Here is a 20,953-nt window from a genome sequence, read left to right on the forward strand (position 1 = left end):
AAAACAAACCCAATCTGCCCAGTCTCTCTTCATAGCTGAAGCGCTCCAGCCCTGGTAACATCCTGGTGAATCTCCTCTGCACCCTCTCCAAAGCTATCACATCCTTCCTGTAGTGTGGCGACCAGAACTGCACACAGTATTCCAGCTGTGGCCTAACCAGTGTTTTATACAGCTCCATCATAACCTCCTTGCTCTTATATTCTATGCCTCGGCTAATGAAGGCAAGTATCCCATATGCCTTTTTTACCACCTTATCCACCTGTTCCGCCGCCTTCAGGGATCTGTGTACTTGCACACCCAGATCCCTCTGACCCTCAGTCTTGCCTAGGGTCTTACCATTCATTGTGTATTCCCTTGCCTTGTTAGCCCCCCCAAAGTGCATCACCTCGCACTTTTCCGGGTTAAATTCCATTTGCCACTGTTCCGCCCATCTGACCAACCCATCTATATCGTCCTGCAGACTGAGACTACCCTCCTCGCTATTTACCACCCTACCAAATTTTGTATCATCTGCGAACTTACTGATCATACCTTTTACATTCATATCCAAGTCATTAATGTAGACCACAAACAGCAAGGGACCCAGCACCGATCCCTGTGGTACCCCACTGGCCACAGGCTTCCAGTCACAAAAACAACCTTCGACCATCACCCTCTGCCTTCTGCCACTAAGCCAGTTTTGTATCCAATGTGCCAAGGCACCCTGGATTCCATGGGCTCTTACCTTCTTGACCAGTCTCCTGTGCGGGACTTTATCGAAGGCCTTACTGAAATCCATGTATACCACATCCACTGCGTTACCCTCATCCACACACCTAGTCACCCCCTCAAAAAATTCAATCAAATTAGTCAGACATGATCTTCCCTTGACAAAGCCATGTTGACTATCCCTGATTAATCCTTGCCTCTCCAAGTGGAGACTAATTTTGTCCCTCAGAATTTTTTCCAATAATTTTCCTACCACTGATGTTAGGCTCACTGGCCTGTAGTTCCCCGGTTTTTCCCTACTCCCCTTCTTGAATAATGGTACTACATTAGTGGTTCTCCAGTCCTCTGGCACATCCCCATGTGGCCAGAGAGGTTCTGAATATATGTGTTAGAGCCCCCGCAATCTCTTCCTTTGCCTCACACAGCAGCCCCCCGTCTCCCTCTCTCTCTCCCCCCGTCTCCCTCTCTCTCTCCCCCATCTCCCTCTCCCCCCGTCTCCCTCTCTCTCTCTCTCCACCCCAGTCTCTCTCTCTCTCCCTCCCCCCAGTCTCTCTCTCTCTCCCCCGTCTCTCTCACTCTCTCTCTCCCTAGTCTCTCTCTCTCAACCCCAGTCTCTCTCTCTCCCCCCAGTCTCTCTCTCTCCCCCGTCTCTCTCTCTCTCTCTCCACCCGTGTCTCTCTCTCTCCCTCCCCCCCAGTCTCTCTCTCTCTCCCCCAGTCTCTCTCTCCCCACTCTCTCTCACTCTCTCTCTCCCTAGTCTCTCTCTCTCACCCCCAGTCTCTCTCTCTCACCCCTGTCTCTCTCTCTCCCCAGTCTCTCTCTCTCTCTCCCCAGTCTCTCTCTCTCTCCCCAGTCTCTCTCACTCTCTCTCTCCCTAGTCTGTCTCTCTCTAACCCACAGGATTATGATGGATTTGGATAAGGTAGACATAGAAAGGCTGTACCCCTTAAATTATGGTACAAGGATTAGGGGACACAGATTTAAGGTTTTGGGCAAGAGATACAGGGAGGATGTGAGGAAAAACTTTTTTACGCAGCGAGTGGTGAGGATCTGGAACTCGCTGCAACCAAGGGTGGTGGAAGCGGAGATGATCAATGATTTCAAAAGGAAATGGGAACGGCACTTGATGGAAATAAACTTGCAGGGTTACGGGGATAGAGCGAGGGAATGGGACTGACTGGATTGCTCTACAGAGAGCCGGCACGGGCTCGATGAGCCGAATGGCCTCCTTCTGTGCCATAAAGACTCTATGACATAATTCTTGTTTGTTAACGTTCCCATGAAGCGCCTTGGGATGTTTTACTATGTTAAACGTGCTATAACGGGAGGTATACAGTTGTAATGTGAAGGCCTTAGAGAGGGTGCAGAAGAGTTTTACTAGAATGGTACCAGGGATGAGGGACTTCAGTTACGTGGATAGACTGGAGAAGCTGGTGTTGTTCTCCTTAGAGCAGAGAAAGTTAAGTTAAGAGGGGATTTGACAGAGGTGTTTAAAATCAAGAATGGTTTTGATAGAGTAAATAAGGAGAAACTGTTTCCAGTGGTGGAAGGGTCAATAACCAGAGGACACAGATTTAAGGTGATTGGCAAAAGAACCAGAGGGGAGATGAGGAAACACTTTTTTACGCAGTGAGTTATGATGATCCGGACTGCGCTGCCTGAAAGGGCGGGGGAAGCAGATTCAATGGTAACTTTCAAAAGAGAATTGGGTAAATACTTGAAGGGAAAAAATTCTCAGGACTGTGGGGAAAGAGCAGGGGGGAATGGGACTAATCGGAGAGCTCTTTCAAAGAGCCGGCACAGGCACGATGGGCCAAATGGCCTCACTCGGTGCTGTAAGATTCTAGGATTCTATACAAGTGCAAGTTGGAAGTGGGTGACTGAAACAATAACAATTAAAGTCTCCGGTACTGAGTTAGCAGATATCAGCTCGGCAGTGGGTGCTTAGTCTGTCTCAGAGTCCCTGGGGGTGATAGAGTGAGAAATCAGCCAAGGTTCCCCCTCCTGACCTCTGCCAGAGAACGAGTCCATGTGAGTAAGGACAGGATGGGGTTGGGCTGTGGCATTCCATGGTCAAATAGCTGGCGCACCACTCATTGCAACAGTGACTGCACTTAAAAAGTACTTCATTGGCGGTAAAGTGCTTTGGGGCATCCTGAGGTGGTGAAAAGCGCTATAGAAATGCAAGTTCTTTTTCTTTTTTTGTGGAATCCACATCCCAGCACGAGGCAGCAACTTTGAGCAGATCACCAATTGGAAACAACAGAGAAATAAGCGAGAAAGGGAAATTAATTAATTAAATATCGTTGCGTATCATGTCAGTTGTGAAGAGGCTTCAAGGGGATCTCGACAGGCTCAGTGAGTGGGCGAGAACATGGCAGATGGAATATAATGTGGATAAATGTGAAGTTATCCACTTTCGTAGAAAAAACAGAAAGGCAGAGTATTTCCTAAATGGTGAAAGATTGGGGAATGCAGATGCTCAAAGGGACCTGGGTGTCCTTGTACATGAGTCACTGAAAGTGAATGTGCAGGTGCAGCAAGCCATTAGGAAGGCAAATGGTATGCTGGCCTTCATTACAAGAGGATTTGAGTACAGGAGTAAAGAAATCTTACTCCAATTATATAGGGCCTTGGTGAGACCACACCTGGAGTACTGTGTACAATTTTGGTCTCCTTACCTAAGGAAGGATATACTTGCCATAGAGGGAGTGCAACGAAGGTTCACGAGATTGATTCCTGGGATGGCGGACTGTTGTATGAGAAGAGATTGAGTAAACTAGGCCTGTATTCTCTTGAATTCAGAAGAATGAGAGGGGATCTCATTGAAGCATACAAAATTATTACAGGGCTTGATAAGGTAGATGCTGGGAGAATGTTTCCCTTGGCTGGGGAGTCTAGAACCAGGGGCCACAGCCTCAGGATAAAGGGTAGGCCATTCAGGACTGAGATGAGAAGAAATTTCTTCACACAGAGGGTGGTGAATCTTTGGAATTCTCTACCCCAGAGGGCTGTGGAGGCTCAGTCATTGGGTATATTCAAAACAGAAGTCGATAGATTTCTGACCAGTAAAGGCATCAAGGGATATGGCGATAGGGCCAGTGAATGGAGTTGAGGCAGAAGATCAGCCATGATCTTATTGAATTGCGGAGCAGGCTCGAAGGGCCGAATGGCCGACTCCTGCTCCTATTTCTTATGTTCTTATGTTGCGCCCTCACCTTGAAATCCTCCGGAAGCAGGAGCTTCGACGTCCTGAGGAAACTTAGGATGTATCGGAAAATCTCTCCGTCCCGGTCGATGAAGTAGTGCTGCTTTAAACTGTCCAGGACGATGGGCTCCATCCCATTGAAAAGGCGTCCTATCCTGAGAACAGAGTGTAAGTACAGGTGTACCAGGTAGGATTGCCATAATAAGTGTACAAAAAATATATAACCACGTATTGTAACTCATTCTGCAATGGCTATATGAGACTTTGAATGCTACAAAGAACTAACGAGCACTCATGTGGAATGGCCGGAGTTTAATAAACAACCAAAGACCTGCACAACAAATGGTAACAGCTAACCTTAACACTAAATGAGCTTACGCGTCAACAGTATACACACAGAATGTGACAACATACTGTACCCACATCAGTCCTACCTAATTAAACCTATAAAAGAAACACACTGCAGCTCCTGGGGAATTTCAATCTAGTCTTGCTGAAATTAGCGTAAGCGGTCAAAACGACACACTTGCGACCTCCTAAAGGAGTCCTTGGTATGTGAGTGACAATACCGATCTAAGGGATTGTGTTTCATTATCTCATTGACTTGATTTAGTAAAAAGTATTAACCAGGCGCTTCCGTGTTTCCTAGTCTTCAAACGTATTTGAGGTAAAGGATGTTTGACAATTTCACACATGGAGTACTGTGAACTCTTCTGGTCTCCATAATACAACAATGATATAGAGGCTCTGGAGAAGGTACAAAAAATATCTACAAGGATGATACCAGAACTGAGAGGTTCTAACTATCAGGAAAGACTGAACAGGCGGGGGCTCTTTTCTCTAGAAAAGAGAAGGCTGAGGGGTGACCTGATCGAGGTCTTTAAAATTATGAAACAGTTCGATAGGGTAGACATAGAGAAGATGTTTCCACTTGTGGGGGAGAGACCAGAACTAGGGGCCATCAATATAAGATAGTCACTAATAAATCCAATCGGGAATTCAGGAGAAACTTCTTTACCCAGAGAGTGGTGAGAATGTGGAACTCGCTACCACAGGGAGTGGCTGAGGCGAATAGTATCGATACATTTAAGGGGAAGCTAGAGAAGCATATGAGGGAGAAGGAAATAGAAGGATATGTGGATGGGGTGAGATGAAGAAGGGTGGGAGGAGGCTCGTGTGGAGCATAAACACCGGCACAGACCAGTTAGAGCGAATGGCCTGTTTCCGTGCTGTAAATTCTATGTAATCCTATAATACCTCCACACCAGGGAATAGGCTTATATGACAATATCCTATATAAACCCAACACAGAGCATGGGGCTGAAACCATGACAACCACATCATGCAGGGGCCCTGATTAAATCCAATATCTCATTTAAAACTGTAGCCACAATGAGTCCAGTGGGAGTTAATGGCCTTGCTGCCTCTCTACACCAGGGGCTGGTACTTTACAGGCAATAGTGTCTGACCAGAGGAACATTTCTCCAGAGATGCAAGGACTCTGAGAAATCGATGCTAAACACTTTACGCAATCAATAAGCAGCCCCTTATATGCCTGGGGTTTTATATTCCTGCTTTGTCTCTGTGTCGCTCCCAATACCACCAGACACTGAATAAAAAGCACAGGCACGGTGCTAAAGATCAGAGCAGGCATTTTGTGGACACTCACTGTCCAGACTGACAGGTGAAGAACATCCATGGGGTGAGGGACTAGTAGGTGATTGGGGTTCATGAACCCGTCCCCCAGTGAGACGGAGGGAGGGGCAGTACAGACAAGCCCACACCCCACATCCTGTCCCTCTACACTGTCCCATCAAACACTCCCAGGGCAGGTACAGCACGGGTTAGATACAGAGTAAAGCTCCCTCTACACTGTCCCATCAAACTCTCCCAGGGCAGGTACAGCACGGGTTAGATACAGAGTAAAGCTCCCTCTACACTGTCCCATCAAACACTCCCAGGGCAGGTACAGCACGGGTTAGATACAGAGTAAAGCTCCCTCTACACTGTCCCATCAAACACTCCCAGGGCAGGTACAGCACGGGTTAGATACAGAGTAAAGCTCCCTCTACACTGTCCCATCAAACACTCCCAGGGCAGGTACAGCACGGGTTAGATACAGAGTAAAGCTCCCTCTACACTGTCCCATCAAACACTCCCAGGGCAGGTACAGCCCAGGTTAGATACAGAGTAAAGCTCCCTCTACACTGCCCCATCAAACACTCCCAGGGCAGGTACAGCACGGGTTAGATACAGAGTAAAGCTCCCTCTACACTGTCCCATCAAACACTCCCAGGGCAGGTACAGCGCGGGTTAGATACAGAGTAAAGCTCCCTCTACACTGTCCCATCAAACACTCCCAGGGCAGGTACAGCACGGGTTAGATACAGAGTAAAGCTCCCTCTACACTCATATCAAACACTCCCAGGGCAAGTACAGCACGGGTTAGATACAGAGTAAAGCTCCCTCTACACTGTCCCATCAAACACTCCCAGGGCAGGTACAGCATGGATTAGATATAGAGTAAAGCCCCCTCTACACTGTCCCATCAAACACTCCCAGGGCAGGTACAGCATGGATTAGATATAGAGTAAAGCCCCCTCTACACTGTCCCATCAAACACTCCCAGGGCAGGTACAGTACCGGTTAGATACCGAATAAAGCTCCCTCTACACTGTCCCATCAAACACTCCCAGGGCAGGTACAGCACGGGTTAGATACAGAGTAAAGCTCCCTCTACACTGTCCCCATCAAACACTCCCAGGGCAGGTACAGCACGGGTTAGATACAGAGTAAAGCTCACTCTACACTGCCCCATCAAACACTCCTAGGGCAGGTACAGCACGGGTTAGATACAGAGTAAAGCTCCCTCTACACTGTCCCATCAAACACTCCCAGGGCTAGTACAGTACGGGTTAGATACAGAGTAAAGCTCCCTCTACTTTGCCCCATCAAACACTCCCAGGGCAGGTACAGCACGGGTTAGATACAGAGTAAAGCTGCCTCTACTCTGTCCCATCAAACACTCCCAGGGCTAGTACAGTACGGGTTAGATACAGAGTAAGGCTCCCTCTACACCGTCCCATCAAACACCCCCAGGGCAGGTACAGCACAGGTTAGATACAGAGTAAAGCTCCCTCTACACTGTCCCATCAAACACTCCCAGAGCAGGTACAGTATGGGTTAGATACAGAGTAAAGCTCCCTCTACTCTGCCCCATCAAACACTCCCAGGGCAGATGCAGAAGCTGGAAGCACTTCCCAAATGGCAAACTCAACTCTGAGTTGTGCCCTCTCCTATGTCAGTCTGCCATCTCCATTTCCCAGTCTTTCTGAGTGAGATTTGTAGTGAGACGGGCATGTCATCCCATCAGTGGGAGGAGATGGATGCTGACCATCAGTGAGAGCTGGTTTGAAACCCTGTCCGTGTTCGAAGCTTTGACTCTGCTGACGTTGAGTGTGTGTGTTGTGCTGATCCAGTTACGCTCTTACCGGGAGTCGGTGTATTTTGTTAAGGTCGCTAGGCTGCTGGTGTACATGTGTCCTCCGACATCAATGTGAACAGGAGCGTTGGACTTGGTGAGCTGAGCTGGCAGTGGGATGCCCTGACACGTCACCGGAGACACAGGGGAGCGGGTCAGAGAGAGGCGCGACATTGTTCTTCCTTCCTGGAAACAAAACACAGGCAGAATAAAAATAACAAAGACATTATTTTCTGTTCGAGTATTGGCCTGCCTGCTTATCAGAGAACCTTGGCCACACATTGAGACAAAGGGGCATAGGAAACAAAATGGCATGGGTCAGTAAGTACTCCAATGAGAAATACTGGGAACATTGTAGCTTCGTGCAGGCTCCGAGGATGTGTGGCAACTGCAGGCATGACTCAGGAGTCTACAGCTCGCAATTGCGGCCACATTGGTGAAGCTTATTGCAAACATCATTGGATTGTGTGGCTGCTTCATTGGAATCTTCTGCAGACTCCCAGCTAACAAGAGGTCCCAGTCTAGTCAGTGCCTCCATCCCCACGGCAGCACAGACTGCGGCTCTGGTGGCAGTGGGTGGAGAGACAGACAGAAGCCTGCATTCCAGACGCTGACACTCGCGATGCAGGCCACTCTAAGAACATAAGAAATAGGAGCAGGAGTAGGCCAATCGGCCCCTCGAGCCTGCTCCACCATTCAATAAGATCATGGCTGATCTGATCCTAACCTCAAATCTTCTATCACTCTCCATCCACCCGAACCCATGTGATCTCCCGGGAGAGGCGAAAAACCAGATAAAAGACCCAATGGCCAATTTGGGAGAAAAAATCTGGGAAATTCCTCTCCGACCCATCTAGGCGATCGAAACTCATCCAGGAGATCACTCTGTCCCTATATTTTCTACAGTACTTACCTTCTGTAAAGGCGATCTCCACCCCAGCCAGGAACAGGAATAAAACCATCTCCTGAAATCTAACACAGAATTAGAACACAAGAAGTAGGAGCAGAACCAGGCTACACGGCCCCTGGGCCCGCTCCACCACCCACAGGGCCATGACCATTCCGAACCTAGACTCATGTCCAATTTCCTTCCCGCTCCCCGTAACCCTTAATTCCCTTTACTTCTAGGAAACTATCTATTTCTGTTTTAAATTTATTTAATGATGTAGCTTCCACAGCTTTCTGGGGCAGCAAATTCCACTCTCTCTCTCGGGGCTTTCAGGAGCTGGCGTTTGACCAGCCATCCAGCTGATCAGTGGGAACGTGGATCCCAGTTAGGGGTGACCAACACTCCCACATTGTCCTGGGGTCTCCAGGAATTAAAGGTTAATCTGCAGGACACTGCTGCGAGCAAAAACCCGGGAGAGAAATCATAGGGGTGTTTAAAAAAGAGTGGGGTTTTCCCCATTTTCTTTGAACACTTTTATTTATTCTCTGAGTCAGAAGGTTGTGGGTTCAAGTCCCACTCCGGAGACTTGAGCACAAAATCCAGGCTGACACTCCAGTGCAGTACTGAGGAAATGCTGCACTGTCGGAAGTGCCGTCTTTTGGGTGAGACCTTAAATCGAGGCCCCGTCTGCTCTCTAAGGTGGACATAAAAGATCCCATGGCACTAATTTGAAGAAGAGCAGGGGCGTTATCCCTGGTGTCCTGGCCAATATTTATCCCTCAACCAACATCACTAAAAAAAAAAATTATTCGGTCATTTATTTCATTGCTGTTTGTGGGAGCTTGCTGTGCGCAAATTGGCTGCCGCGTTTCCTACATTACAACAGTGACTACACTTCAAAAAATTACATCATTGGCTGTGAAGCACTTTGGGACATTCACTGGTCGTGAAAGGCACTGTATAAATGCAAGTCTTTCTTTTCTTTCTATTAGTTATAAGAATATGGAAATTGCAAAAAAGGCGGATTTGACTGACAGTCAAGAACCATGCAATCGAGTAACGAAGGTTCTGGTGCCATAACTTGGCCGCAAGTGTGTCGGTAACTCCGATTACACAGCATGCACCTGGTGATGTTACGGACATATGAAAATGACGGGCAGGAAAAGACCAGCTGGTCCTTCAAGCCTGCCCCACACCTCATGATGGCCGGCCGGAGGATCAGGACTGGACACTCCGCACCGCCGTCGTCCCATCACCAGCAGGAAATTCCCAGGCAGTCTCTTCATCCTCATTTTAGTTCTTTTTCTCTTTTCCCACAAATGAGTTGAGTTTTGAAAAGTTCTCAGGCAAACAAAAAGGCTCTGATTACCATCAGCGGTGTTTTGTTCATGGTTAGAAAATGATAAGATTTTAAAGAGAAAGAGAAACACAAAGACGTCACACCTCAGGTGTCACACTCCTCACTTGATGTTGACGAGAACTTTCCAATCTGCACAATTCCCTGACCAATCAACAATTAAACTCGGATTCTCTTGTTTACTTAACAAGTAGACTTCGTGGCCATCAATAGAAAAAGAAAACCAGCCTGACCCTGTAATTGACCCCACTATTGATTTTAAAAATTCACAGTAATTACACCTTGTAATGCTAAAGGAATACACACATGCAGTCTGGTACCAGTTTATCATGTTGGAAAATACTTGGTATAACATTCCTGCCCGAGATCAGGCTATCCCCTGACTTTCCCGACAGTGTCACGGGAGATCTCGCAGTAACAGATACTAATGTCACACTTTGTTGCAGACGCTAAACGCTAAGTGCTTCTGAGCTGCAGTGTCAAATGGACAGGGACATTAGAATCTGCTAACTCCATGACCAAACAACTATTTTGAGAGATCTCAGCTTCTGTTTTCCCAACAAGTTAGATTTTGTGACCTTAAACAGAATCAGCTCCACCGTAGCAGAATAATACATTGTGCACACCATAATATAACATTCATTGTGCAAAGAACATCGCGGGAAGTCCACCAGTATAATCTCAATATTATACTACTTTAGAGAAACGCAGTGGCATTGTTGATAACGACACTGCCCGGTACAGTGTTGAGCTATAAAGACTGGGTCACTCCAGATTCAATACCCAATCTGTGGTGATCACACTGACCTCAACTGACCTACAAAACTCTGCTATGGAGGGTCCCTGATCCTTTCAGCTATCCTGTGATCTCTCCTGGAAGGTGTAGGTGGACATTGGGAGAAGACAGGATCAGACTCGGCTACAATACATTCCTGAGTCAAACAGGTTGCCAACACTTCAGGATTGCCCTGGAGTCTCCAAGAATTGAAGATTAGTCTCCAGGACACAGCTGCCAGATAAATTGTATGTTCTTTTAATTTTCTTCATGTTTGGCATAAAAATAAAACAAAAAAGATGACTCAACCGTGGCTAACAAGGGAAATTAGGGATAGCATAAGATCCAAGGAGAGAACATATAAATTGGCCAGAAAAAGCAGCAAACCTGAGGATTGGGAGCAGTTTAGGATTCAACAAAGGAGGACAAAGGGATTAATTAAGAGGGGGAAATAGAGTATTAGAGTAAGCTTGTAGGGAACATAAAAACTGACTGTAAAAGCTTCTATAGATATGTGAAGAGAAAAGGATTGGTGAAGTCAAGCGTAGGTCCCTTGCAGTCAGAATCAGGGGAATTTATAATGGGGAACAAAGAAATGGCAGACCAATTAAATATATACTTTGGTTCTGTCTTCACAAAGGAGGACACAAATAACCTCCCAGAGATGTCGGGGAACATAGGGTCTAATGAGAGGAACTGAATGAAATCCGTATTTGTAGGGAAATGGTGTTAGGGAAATTGACGGGATTGAAGGCCGATAAATCCCCAGGGCCTGATAATCTACATCCTAGGGTGCTTAAGGAAGTGGCCCTAGAAATAATAGATGCATTGCTGGTCATCTTCCAAAATTCTATAGACTCTGGAACAGTACCCATGGATTGGAATGTAACCCCAGTATTCAAAAAAGGTGGTAGAGAGAAAACGGGGAATTATAAGCCTGACATTGGTAGTGGGGAAAATGCTAGAGTCCATTATAAAAGATGTAATAGCAGAGCACTTGGAAAACAGTGACAGGATCGGACAAATTCAACATGGATTTACAAAAGGTAAATCGTGCTTGACTACTCTACTGGAATTTTTTGAGGATGTAACTGGTAGAATAGATAAGGGAGAACCAGTGGACTTTCAGAAGGCTTTCGATAAGGTCCCGCATAAGAGATTAGCGTGTAAAGTTAAGGCACATGGGATTGGGGGTAAGGTACTGACTTGGATAGAGAACTGGTTGGCAGACAGGAAGCAAAGAGTTGGAATAAACGTTTTTTTTTCTGAGTGGCAGGCAGTGACTAGTGGGGTACCGCAGGGATCGGTCCTAGGACCCCAGCTATTCACAATATATATTAATGAGCTAGACGAGGGAACTAGATGTAATATCTCCAAGTTTGCAGACGACACAAAGCTGGGTGGGCGTGTGTGCTGTGAGGAGGATGCCAAGAAACTCCAGTATGATTTGGACAGGTTGGGTGATTGGGCAGATGCATGGCAGATGCAGTATAATGTGGATAAATGTGAGGTTATCCACTTTGGTGTCAAAAACAGGAAGGCAGTTTATTATCTGAACAGCAATAGATTGGGAGAAGGGGAAGTGCAACGAGACCTGGGTGTCCTTGTGCACCAGTCGCTGAAGGTAAGCATGCAGGTGCAGCAGGCGGTTAAGAAGGCAAATGGTATGTTGGCCTTCATAGCGAGAGGATTTGAGTACAGGAGCAAGGATGTCTTGCTGCAGTTGTACAAGGCCTTGGTGAGACCACACCTTGAGTATTGTGTACAGTTTTGGTCGCCTTATCTGAGGAAGGATGTTCTTGCCATGGAGGGAGTGCAGCGAAGATTCACCAGACTGATACCTGGGACGGCAGGAATGACGTATGAGGAGAGATTGGGTCGATTGGGCTTATATTCGCTGGAGTTTAGAAGAATGAGAGGGGATCTCATTGAAACTTATAAAATTCTAACAGGACTAGACAGACTAGATGCAGGAAGGATGTTCCCGATGGCCGGGTAATCCAGAACCAGGGGTCACAGTCTAAAGATAAGGGGTAAGCCATTTAGGACTGAGATGAGGAGAAGCTACATCATTACATAAATTTAAAACAGAAATAGACAGTTTCCTAGAAGTAAAGGGAATTAAGGGTTACGGGGAGCGGGCAGGAATTTGGACATGAGTCTAGGTTCGGATCGGACATGGCCCTGTGGGTAGCGGAGCGGGCCCAGGGGCCGTGTAGCCTGATCCTGCTCCTATTTCGTGTGTCTAATTCTGTTAGATTCAGGAGATGGTTCTGTGATAGTAGATTGGCGGTTAGGATCAGATCAGCCATGATCTTATTGAATGGCGGAGCAGGCTCGAGGGGCCGATTGGCCTACTCCTGCTCCTATTTCTTATGTTATGTTCTTATGTTAAATTTCTTCATCCAGAGAGTAGTGAACCTGTGGAATTCTCTACCACAGAAGGCAGTTGAGGCCAATTCATTAAATATATTCAAGAAGGAGTTGGATATATTTCTTAAGGCTAAAGGGATCAAGGGATATGGGGAGAAAGCAGGGACAGGGTACTGAGTTTGGATGATCAGCCATGATCTCATTGAATGGCGGAGCAGGCTCGAGGGGCCGAATGGCCTACTCCTGCTCCTATCTTCTATGTTTCTATGTTTCAAACACTTTCATTTATTAGTCATAAAAATATTGGAGATGGGGAAATTGGCTGTTTGACTGACAGTCACGAATCATCTAATCGAGTAACAAAGCGTCTTTTCACTTTACACTTGGTGTGGGAAGATAGGGTGTTGCAAAGATGGGCGCGTTGGGCGACCAATGGCGGGAGTGTGGGGCCGGGGCAGTTGGAGGCCTCCAGAAATACATCCAACCCTGGTCCTTGATTGGGCTCACGGCAAGAGGAAGATGTCCAACGCCTTGGACCCCAGCAATGAGTCAGGAGATGATGGGAAGAACACTGGAAGGCAGAAGGTATATTACCTTGGAAAATTGAGAGGGTAATTCTGATTTCATTTGAGGAACCTGAACTTTACATCTCGGCAGCTCCAGAGCGGTTAATCGTCACTGACAGCTGCGATCGTCAGGTGCTGATGTAGCCTCTGAGACACAAGTGTCCGCCCGAATATTCAGGAAACACATTGAGGCTGACACAGCTGTAATTAAGGGCATTTGAATCCAGCTGTCTTACTACAAAACACCTCAAAGAGAGAAAAGAAGAACTGCTTATTGGAATTACAAAGTCAAAAAACAACATACGTGGTGAGGGCCAAACCAGCAATGTAAAGAATTCTAATGAATGGCCACAGATACTAAATTTCTTACGGTGTGACAAATACCTTCTCCAGCTAATATAAATCTAGCAATTCAACTTCCAAGCACTTTTTCAAATTAACTAAGGCATCAGCACCAGACTCTCCACTTGCCTTGAGTGCAGCTCCAACAACACTCAGGAAGCTCGACACCATCCAGGACAAAGCAGCCCGCTTGATCGGCACCCCATCCATCACCTTAAACATTCACTCCCTCCACCACCGGCACACCGTGGCTGCAGTGTGTACCATCTACAAGATGCACTGCAGCAACTCGCCAAGGCTTCTTCGACAGCACCTCCCAAACCCACGACCTCTTCCACCTAGAAGGACAAGGGCAGCAGGCGCGTCGGAACACCACCACCTCCAAGTCACACACCATCCTGACTTGGAAATATATCGGCCGTTCCTTCATCGTCGCTGGGTCAAAATCCTGGAACTCCCTCCCTAGCAGCACCATGGGAGCACCTTCACCACACGGACTGCAGCGGTTCAAGAAGGCAGCTCACCACCACCTTCTCAAGGGGCAACTAGGGATGGGCAATAAATGGCGGCCTTGCCGGTGATGTCCACAACTCGGGAATTAATTTTTTAAAAAAGGAAACGGGATAATCTATCTGCTGTGTATAATATATATACACACACAGAATTGTCTATCTGATTTATAAATTAAACAGCAACAGTTATTCCTGGGGAAAATTGTTTGGTGAACCTTTCACTATGTCAGCTTGTGGTACAAGTGTCCTCATAATTTAATCCGGCACGGCAAGAGAGCCCCAGGTGGGCAGAGGAAATGCTTCAAGGACACCCTCAAAGCCTCCTTGAAAATGTGTAACATCCCCACCGACACCTGGGAATCCCTGGCCCAAGACCGCACAAAGTGGAGGAGAAGCATCCGGGAAGGCGCCGAACACCTCGAGTCTCTTCGCCAGGAGCAAGCGGAAGCCAAGCACAGGCAGCGCAAGGAGCGCACATCAACCCAAGCACCCCACCCACCCGCCCCTTCAACCACTGTCTGCCCCACCTGTGACAGAGACTGTAGGTCCCGCATTGGACTCATCAGTCACCTGAGAACTCATTTTTAATGTGGAAGCAAGTCATCCTCGGTTCCAAGGGACTGCCTAAGAAGAAGAAGAAGAATTTAACTCTTTAAGCCCCGGTATCATTCTGGTGAATCTGCGCTGCACCCCCTCCAAGGCTAGTATATCCTTCCTGAGGGGCGGTGCCCAGAACTGAACCCAGTTACTCCAGATGGGCTTTGACCGAGGCTCTGTACAGCTGAAACATCACTTCCTTTGTATTCCAGCCCCCTTGACATAAAGCCAGCATCCCATTAGCCTTTCTAATTGTTCTGGTCACTGTAGTTTCTCAGGTATAAGGCAGGAACTACAGCTCCCATCATCTCACTCTCATTCTCTCTCGCTCACTCCCTCTCACTCCCAGACAGCATTTGTCATTAGGCGCTATCTCTGCTTATTTCTAACATATGATGGCTAACCTAATAGGTAAGATTTTTCCTAGATTTATGACATTTTTGATGCATTACTTATGCTATAAACGTGGCCACGAGGAGGGGCTTGAAGTCAATTGGTTCAGCAATTTGTGGCACCAGCTAGTTCGAAAATAACACTGAAAAGAGAACAAGCAGTTTGAAAGGGTTTTGATCATTGTGACTGGCAGCTTTCCTTACCTCTGGAGTGGCTGGAAATGGATTTTTCAATGTCTCAGATATCACATTAGATAAACTGAGATCAATCATAAAAGTCAACTTTACTACTATAATCCAGGTTGACCCTCCAGTGCAATACAGAGGGAGCGCCGCACTGTCGGAGGGGCAGTACTGAGGGAGCGCCGCACTGTCGGAGGGGCAGTACTGAGGGAGCGCCGCACTGTCGGAGGGGCAGTACTGAGGGAGCGCCGCACTGTCGGAGGGGCAGTACTGAGGGAGCGCCGCACTGTCGGAGGGGCAGTACTGAGGGAGCGCCACACTGTCGGAGGGGCAGTACTGAGGGAGCGCCGCACTGTCGGAGGGGCAGTACTGAGGGAGCGCCGCACTGTCGGAGGGGCAGTACTGAGGGAGCGCCGCACTGTCGGAGGGGCAGTACTGAGGGAGCGCCGCACTGTCGGAGGGGCAGTACTGAGGGAGCGCCGCACTGTCGGAGGGGCAGTACTGAGGGAGCGCCGCACTGTCGGAGGGGCAGTACTGTGGGAGCGCCGCACTGTCGGAGGGGCAGTACTGAGGGAGCGCCGCACTGTCGGAGGGGCAGTACTGAGGGAGCGCCGCACTGTCGGAGGGGCAGTACTGAGGGAGCGCCGCACTGTTGGAGGGGCAGTACTGAGGGAGTGCTGCACTGTCGGAGGGGCTGTCTTTTGGATGAGACGTTAAACCGAGGCCCTGTCTGCCCTCTCGTAAAGATCCCATGGCAGTATTTCAAAGAAGAGCAGGGGAGTTCTCCCCGGTATACTGGCTGATATTTATCCTTCAACCAACATCAGTAAAAACAGATTATCTAGTAATTATCACATTGCTGTTTGTGGGAGCTTGCTGTGCACAAATTGGCTGCCATGTTTCCTACATTACAACAGCGATTACACTTTCTTACTTCACTACTATGACTAAATTCCCATCCGCCAGCTCAGCAGCGACGATAGGGCCAAGTGAATTCACTCCACTGTTGTCGGTCCTGGACTAGCCTGGCCATCTCAGTCCCCTGTATCCCTTTCTGCGACCAGTCACTCTTGACATTGTCTGTCCAGCGCTTCCTTGGTCTTCCTCAGCCTCTTGTTCCATGTTCCTCTGTGCCAAGAAAGGGCTTAGAATCATAGAATGGTTACAGCACGGAAGGCAGCTATTCGAGCCTGTGCCAGCTCTCTGCAAGAGAACTTCAGCTAGTCCCACTACCCCACCTTTCCCTCGTAGCCCTGAACATTTCTTTCCTTCAGGTAGTTATCCAACTCCCTTTTGAAAGCCACAATTGAATCCTAACCACTCGCTGAGTAAAAAAGTTTTTCCTCATGTCGCCTTTGGTTCTTCTGCCAATCACCTTAAATCTGTGTCCTCTGGTTCACGACCCTTCCGCCAATGGGAACAGTTTCTCTCTATCTACTCTGTCTAGCCCCCTCATGATTTTGAACACCTCTATCAAATCTCCTCTCAACCTTCTCTGCTCCAAGGAGAACAACCCCAGCTTCTCCAGTCTATCCACGTAACTGACGTCCCTCATCCCTGGAATGATTCTCGTCAATCTTTTCTGCCCCTCTCTAAGGCCTTCCCATCCTTCCTAAAGTGCGGTGCCCAGAATTGGACACAATACTCCAGTTGAGGCCAAACCAGTGTTTTATACAGGTTCATCATAATTTCCACATTTTGTACTTTATACCTCTGTTCATGAAGTGCAGGATCCCGTAAGCCTTTTTAATTGCTTTCTCAACCTGCCCTGCCACCTTCACCGATTTGTGCACATATACCCCCAAGTCTCTCTGTTTAGGATTGTACCCTTTAGTTTATATTTCCTCGCTTCATTCTTTTTACCGAAATGTATCACTTCACACTTTTCTGCGTTAAATTTCATCTGCCACGTGTCCGCCCATTCCACCAGCCTGTCTATGTCTTCCTGAAGTCTATCACTATCCTCCTCACTGTTCACTATACTTCCAAGTTTTGTGTCATCTGCAGATTTTGAAATTGTGCCCTGTACACCCACGTCCAAGTCATTAATATATATCAAGAAAAGCAGTGGTCCTAGAACCGACCCCTGGGGAACACCACTGTATACCTTCCTCCAGTCCGGAAAACAACCGTTCACCACTACTCTCTGTTTCCTGTCACTTAGCCAATTTCGTATCCATGCTGCCACTGTCCCTTTTATTCCATGGGCTTCAACTTTACTGGCAAACCTATTATGTGGCACTTTTGTCAAAAGACTTTTGGAAATCTATGTACACCACATCAACCGCATTGCCCTCATCAGCCCTCTATGTTACCTCATCCAAAAACTCAATCAAATTGGTTAAACACGATTTGCTATTAACAAATCCGTGCTAGCTTTCCTTAATTAATCCACACTTGTCCAAGTGACTGTTAATTTTGTCCCCGATTATTGTTTCTAAAAGCTTCCCCACTACCGAGGTTAAACTGACTGGCCTGTAGTTACTGGGTTTATCTTTACACCCTTCTAGCTCGTTCCATTCTTCAAAAGTTCCCCAAAACCATCGCAGTCTTCTTTCTTGGATCTTCTGTATAAGTGCTGTTTCTTGTCCGAGTCAGTTTCATATTATTTCATTCCTGATCCTTTGCACCCTGGACACTCCCAACACTCCTCTCAACCAATTTAACAGACGGTGCTTATTTGAGCCAATCATAATTTATTGCCCTATAGACACCTGACAGCTTTGGGAGGTGTGACACCCTAGGACCCACTCGGTGCAAGACTTCAACCATACAGACAAATGTTTCTGTGATACTTAGAATCATAGAATGATACAGCATTAGAAGGAGGCCATTTGACCCATCATGTCAGTGACAGCTCTTCGGTAGAGCTCTCCAATTAGTCTCACTGGCCTGCTCTTTCCCCGTAGCCCTGCAAATGTTTCCACATCAAATATTTATCCAATTCCCTTTTGAAAGTTACTGTTGAATCTGCTTCCACCGCCCTTTCAGACAGCGCATTCCAGATCACAACAACTCGCTGTGCAAGTTTTTTTTCCTCATGTCACCTCTGGTTCTTTTGCCAAGTACCTTAAATCTGTGTCCTCTGGTTACTGACCCTTCAGCCACTAGAAACAGTTTCCCCTTATTTACTCTATCAAAACGGTTCAACAACAACAACTTGTATTTATATAGCGCCTTTAACATAGTAAAACGCCCCAAGGCGCTTCACAGGAGTATTTTAAGGCAAAAAATTTGGCACCACATAAGGAGAAATATGGGCAAGTGACCAAAAGCTTGGTCAAAGAAGTAGGAAAGAGAGGTAGTGAGGCAGAAAGGTTTAGGCAGGGAATTCCAGAGCATAGGGCCCAGGCAACAGAAGGCACGGCCACCAATGGTGGAGTGATTATAATCAGGGATGCTCAAGAGGGCAGAATTAGAGGAGCGCAGATATCTCGGGGGGCTGTGGGGCTGGAGGAGGTTACAGAGATAGGGAGGGGCGAGGCCATGGAGGGATTTGAAAACAAGGATGAGAATTTTGAAATCGAGGCGTTGCTTAACCAGGAGTCAATGTAGGTCAGCGAACACAGGGGTGATGGGTGAACGGGACTTGGTGCGAGTTAGGACGCGGGCAGCCGTGTTTTGGATGACTTCAAGTTTACGTAGGGTGGAATATGGGAGGCCAGCCAAGTGTGCGTTGGAATAGTCAAGTCTAGAGGTAACAAAGGCATGGATGAGGGTTTCAGCAGCGGATGAGCTGAGGCAGGGGCGGAGACGGGCGATGTTACGGAGGTGGAAATAGGCGGTCTTAGTTATGCTGCGGATATGTGGTCGGAAGCTCATTTCAGGGTCAAATATGACACCAAGGTTGCAAACAGTGTGGTTCAGCCTCAGACAGATGCTAGTGAGAGGGATGGAGTCGGTGGCTAGGGAACGGAATGATTTTGAACACTTCCATCTCCCTGCACTGAGGAGAACGACCCCAGTTTCTCTAGTCTTTCAAATGAACACAATGAGAACAATAACTTGTTTTTTGGTAATTTGGGGATTTGAACTAATTCCTTGGAGATTGGCTGAAGGAATCTCTCTCTCCTACATTTGAAACCACAGAAGCATCACAAGGAAAAATGTTCCGTGTGGTACTCAGTTATTGCCATCACGGTCACGTGCATCAGTTCTTAGTTAATGTGCACGCAATAAGACACATGCTGTAGACAGTATTACTGCCCTTTCACGCCCATTATGTACCCACGAGAATGTGTGAAAGAAAGAAAGACTTGCATTTATATAGCACTTTTCACAACCTCAGGACATCCCAAAGCACTACACAGCCAATGAAGTGCATTTGAAGTGTGGTCGCTGTTGTAATGTAGGGAAATGTGTGGGGTTATAAACATTATCACTGCTCTCTCACATGTCAGCTTGGCTCAGTGGGTAGCACTCTCCTCACTGAGTCAGATAGTTGCAGGGGGTGGGCGGGGGTTTTGCGCTGGGGGATGCAGTGGGGTGCGCGGGGCTGTGGGGGGGGGAATCAGTGGGGGGAAGCGATGGGGGTGGGGAGAGATGCGGTGGGGGGGGGCACTGCCTTGGGGGATGTGGTGAGGGACGCTGGGGGAAGTTTTAGGGTGGACGTGGGGGGGGGGCGGAGAGGATGTGGTCGGGGGTGCTGAGGGAGATGCGGTCGGGGGTGCTGAGGGAGATGTGGTCAGGGGGGCATAGGCGCATGGCTTTTCTATTTGTTGCAGATTTTTCGCCCAGCTGTTGTTTCACTGATACCAGCCCTGCAGCCGAGTACAGTCTCACTGGGTCACCGCGGTGCCAAGTACAGTGAAGCCGACTCCTTCTCCGCCTGTTATTCTAACCATAATCCAACGAACAAAGGCAGTTGCTGCTGGGAGTTGCTGCCTGGGGCTCGGAGCCTTGAGCTGGGAGTGCTGCATTTTTGCAGTGATGAAACTCACTGTGACTCAGAGACTTTGATGACACGTTTCCTGCACCACTCTGAACGGCCTTTGTAGGCAGGGAGAAACAAATCCCAGATACAGTTCCACAGGCGCTGACTCTCACTGAGGTACAGTTCCTGAAGGTGCTGACTCTCACTGGGGTTCAGTTCCTGAAGGTGCTGACTCTCACTGGGGTTCAGTTCCTGAAGGTGCTGACTCTCACTGAGGTACAGTTCCTGAAGGTGCTGACTCTCACTGGGGTACAGTTCCTGAAGGTGTTGACTCTCACTGGGGTACAGTTCCTGAAGGTGCTGACTCTCACTGGGGTACAGTTCCACAGGCGCTGACTCTCACTGGGGTACAGTTCCTGAAGGTGCTGACTCTCACTGGGGTACAGTTCCACAGGCGCTGACTCTCACTGGGGTTCAGTTCCTGAAGGTGCTGACTCTCACTGGGGTACAGTTCCTGAAGGTGCTGACTCTCACTGGGGTACAGTTCCACAGGCGCTGACTCTCACTGGGGTACAGTTCCTGAAGGTGCTGACTCTCACTGGGGTACAGTTCCTGAAGGTGCTGACTCTCACTGGGGTACAGTTCCTGAAGGTGTTGACTCTCACTGGGGTACAGTTCCACAGGCGCTGACTCTCAC

At 47.9% G+C, this 20,953-nt stretch overlaps 1 protein-coding gene across 2 annotated transcripts in view; it reads right to left on the reverse strand.

Annotated features, from left to right (window-relative positions):
* Nucleotides 1–20,953, reverse strand: part of kctd15b (potassium channel tetramerization domain containing 15b) — a 77,377-nt gene that overhangs the window by 36,795 nt on the left and 19,629 nt on the right. For both annotated transcript variants that reach the window (XM_085991899.1, XM_085991900.1), the window contains exons 2-3: nt 7,408–7,583; nt 3,927–4,071 (exon numbers count right to left, since the gene is read on the reverse strand). In XM_085991899.1, the coding sequence (XP_085848025.1) occupies nt 3,927–4,071; nt 7,408–7,583 (321 nt within the window). The remainder of the gene's footprint in view (nt 1–3,926; nt 4,072–7,407; nt 7,584–20,953) is intronic.

This window comes from Somniosus microcephalus, chromosome 6, assembly GCF_052327205.1.
Source record: "Somniosus microcephalus isolate GS21.2 chromosome 6, FLI_Smic_1.0, whole genome shotgun sequence".
Classification (NCBI taxonomy): domain Eukaryota; kingdom Metazoa; phylum Chordata; class Chondrichthyes; order Squaliformes; family Somniosidae; genus Somniosus; species Somniosus microcephalus.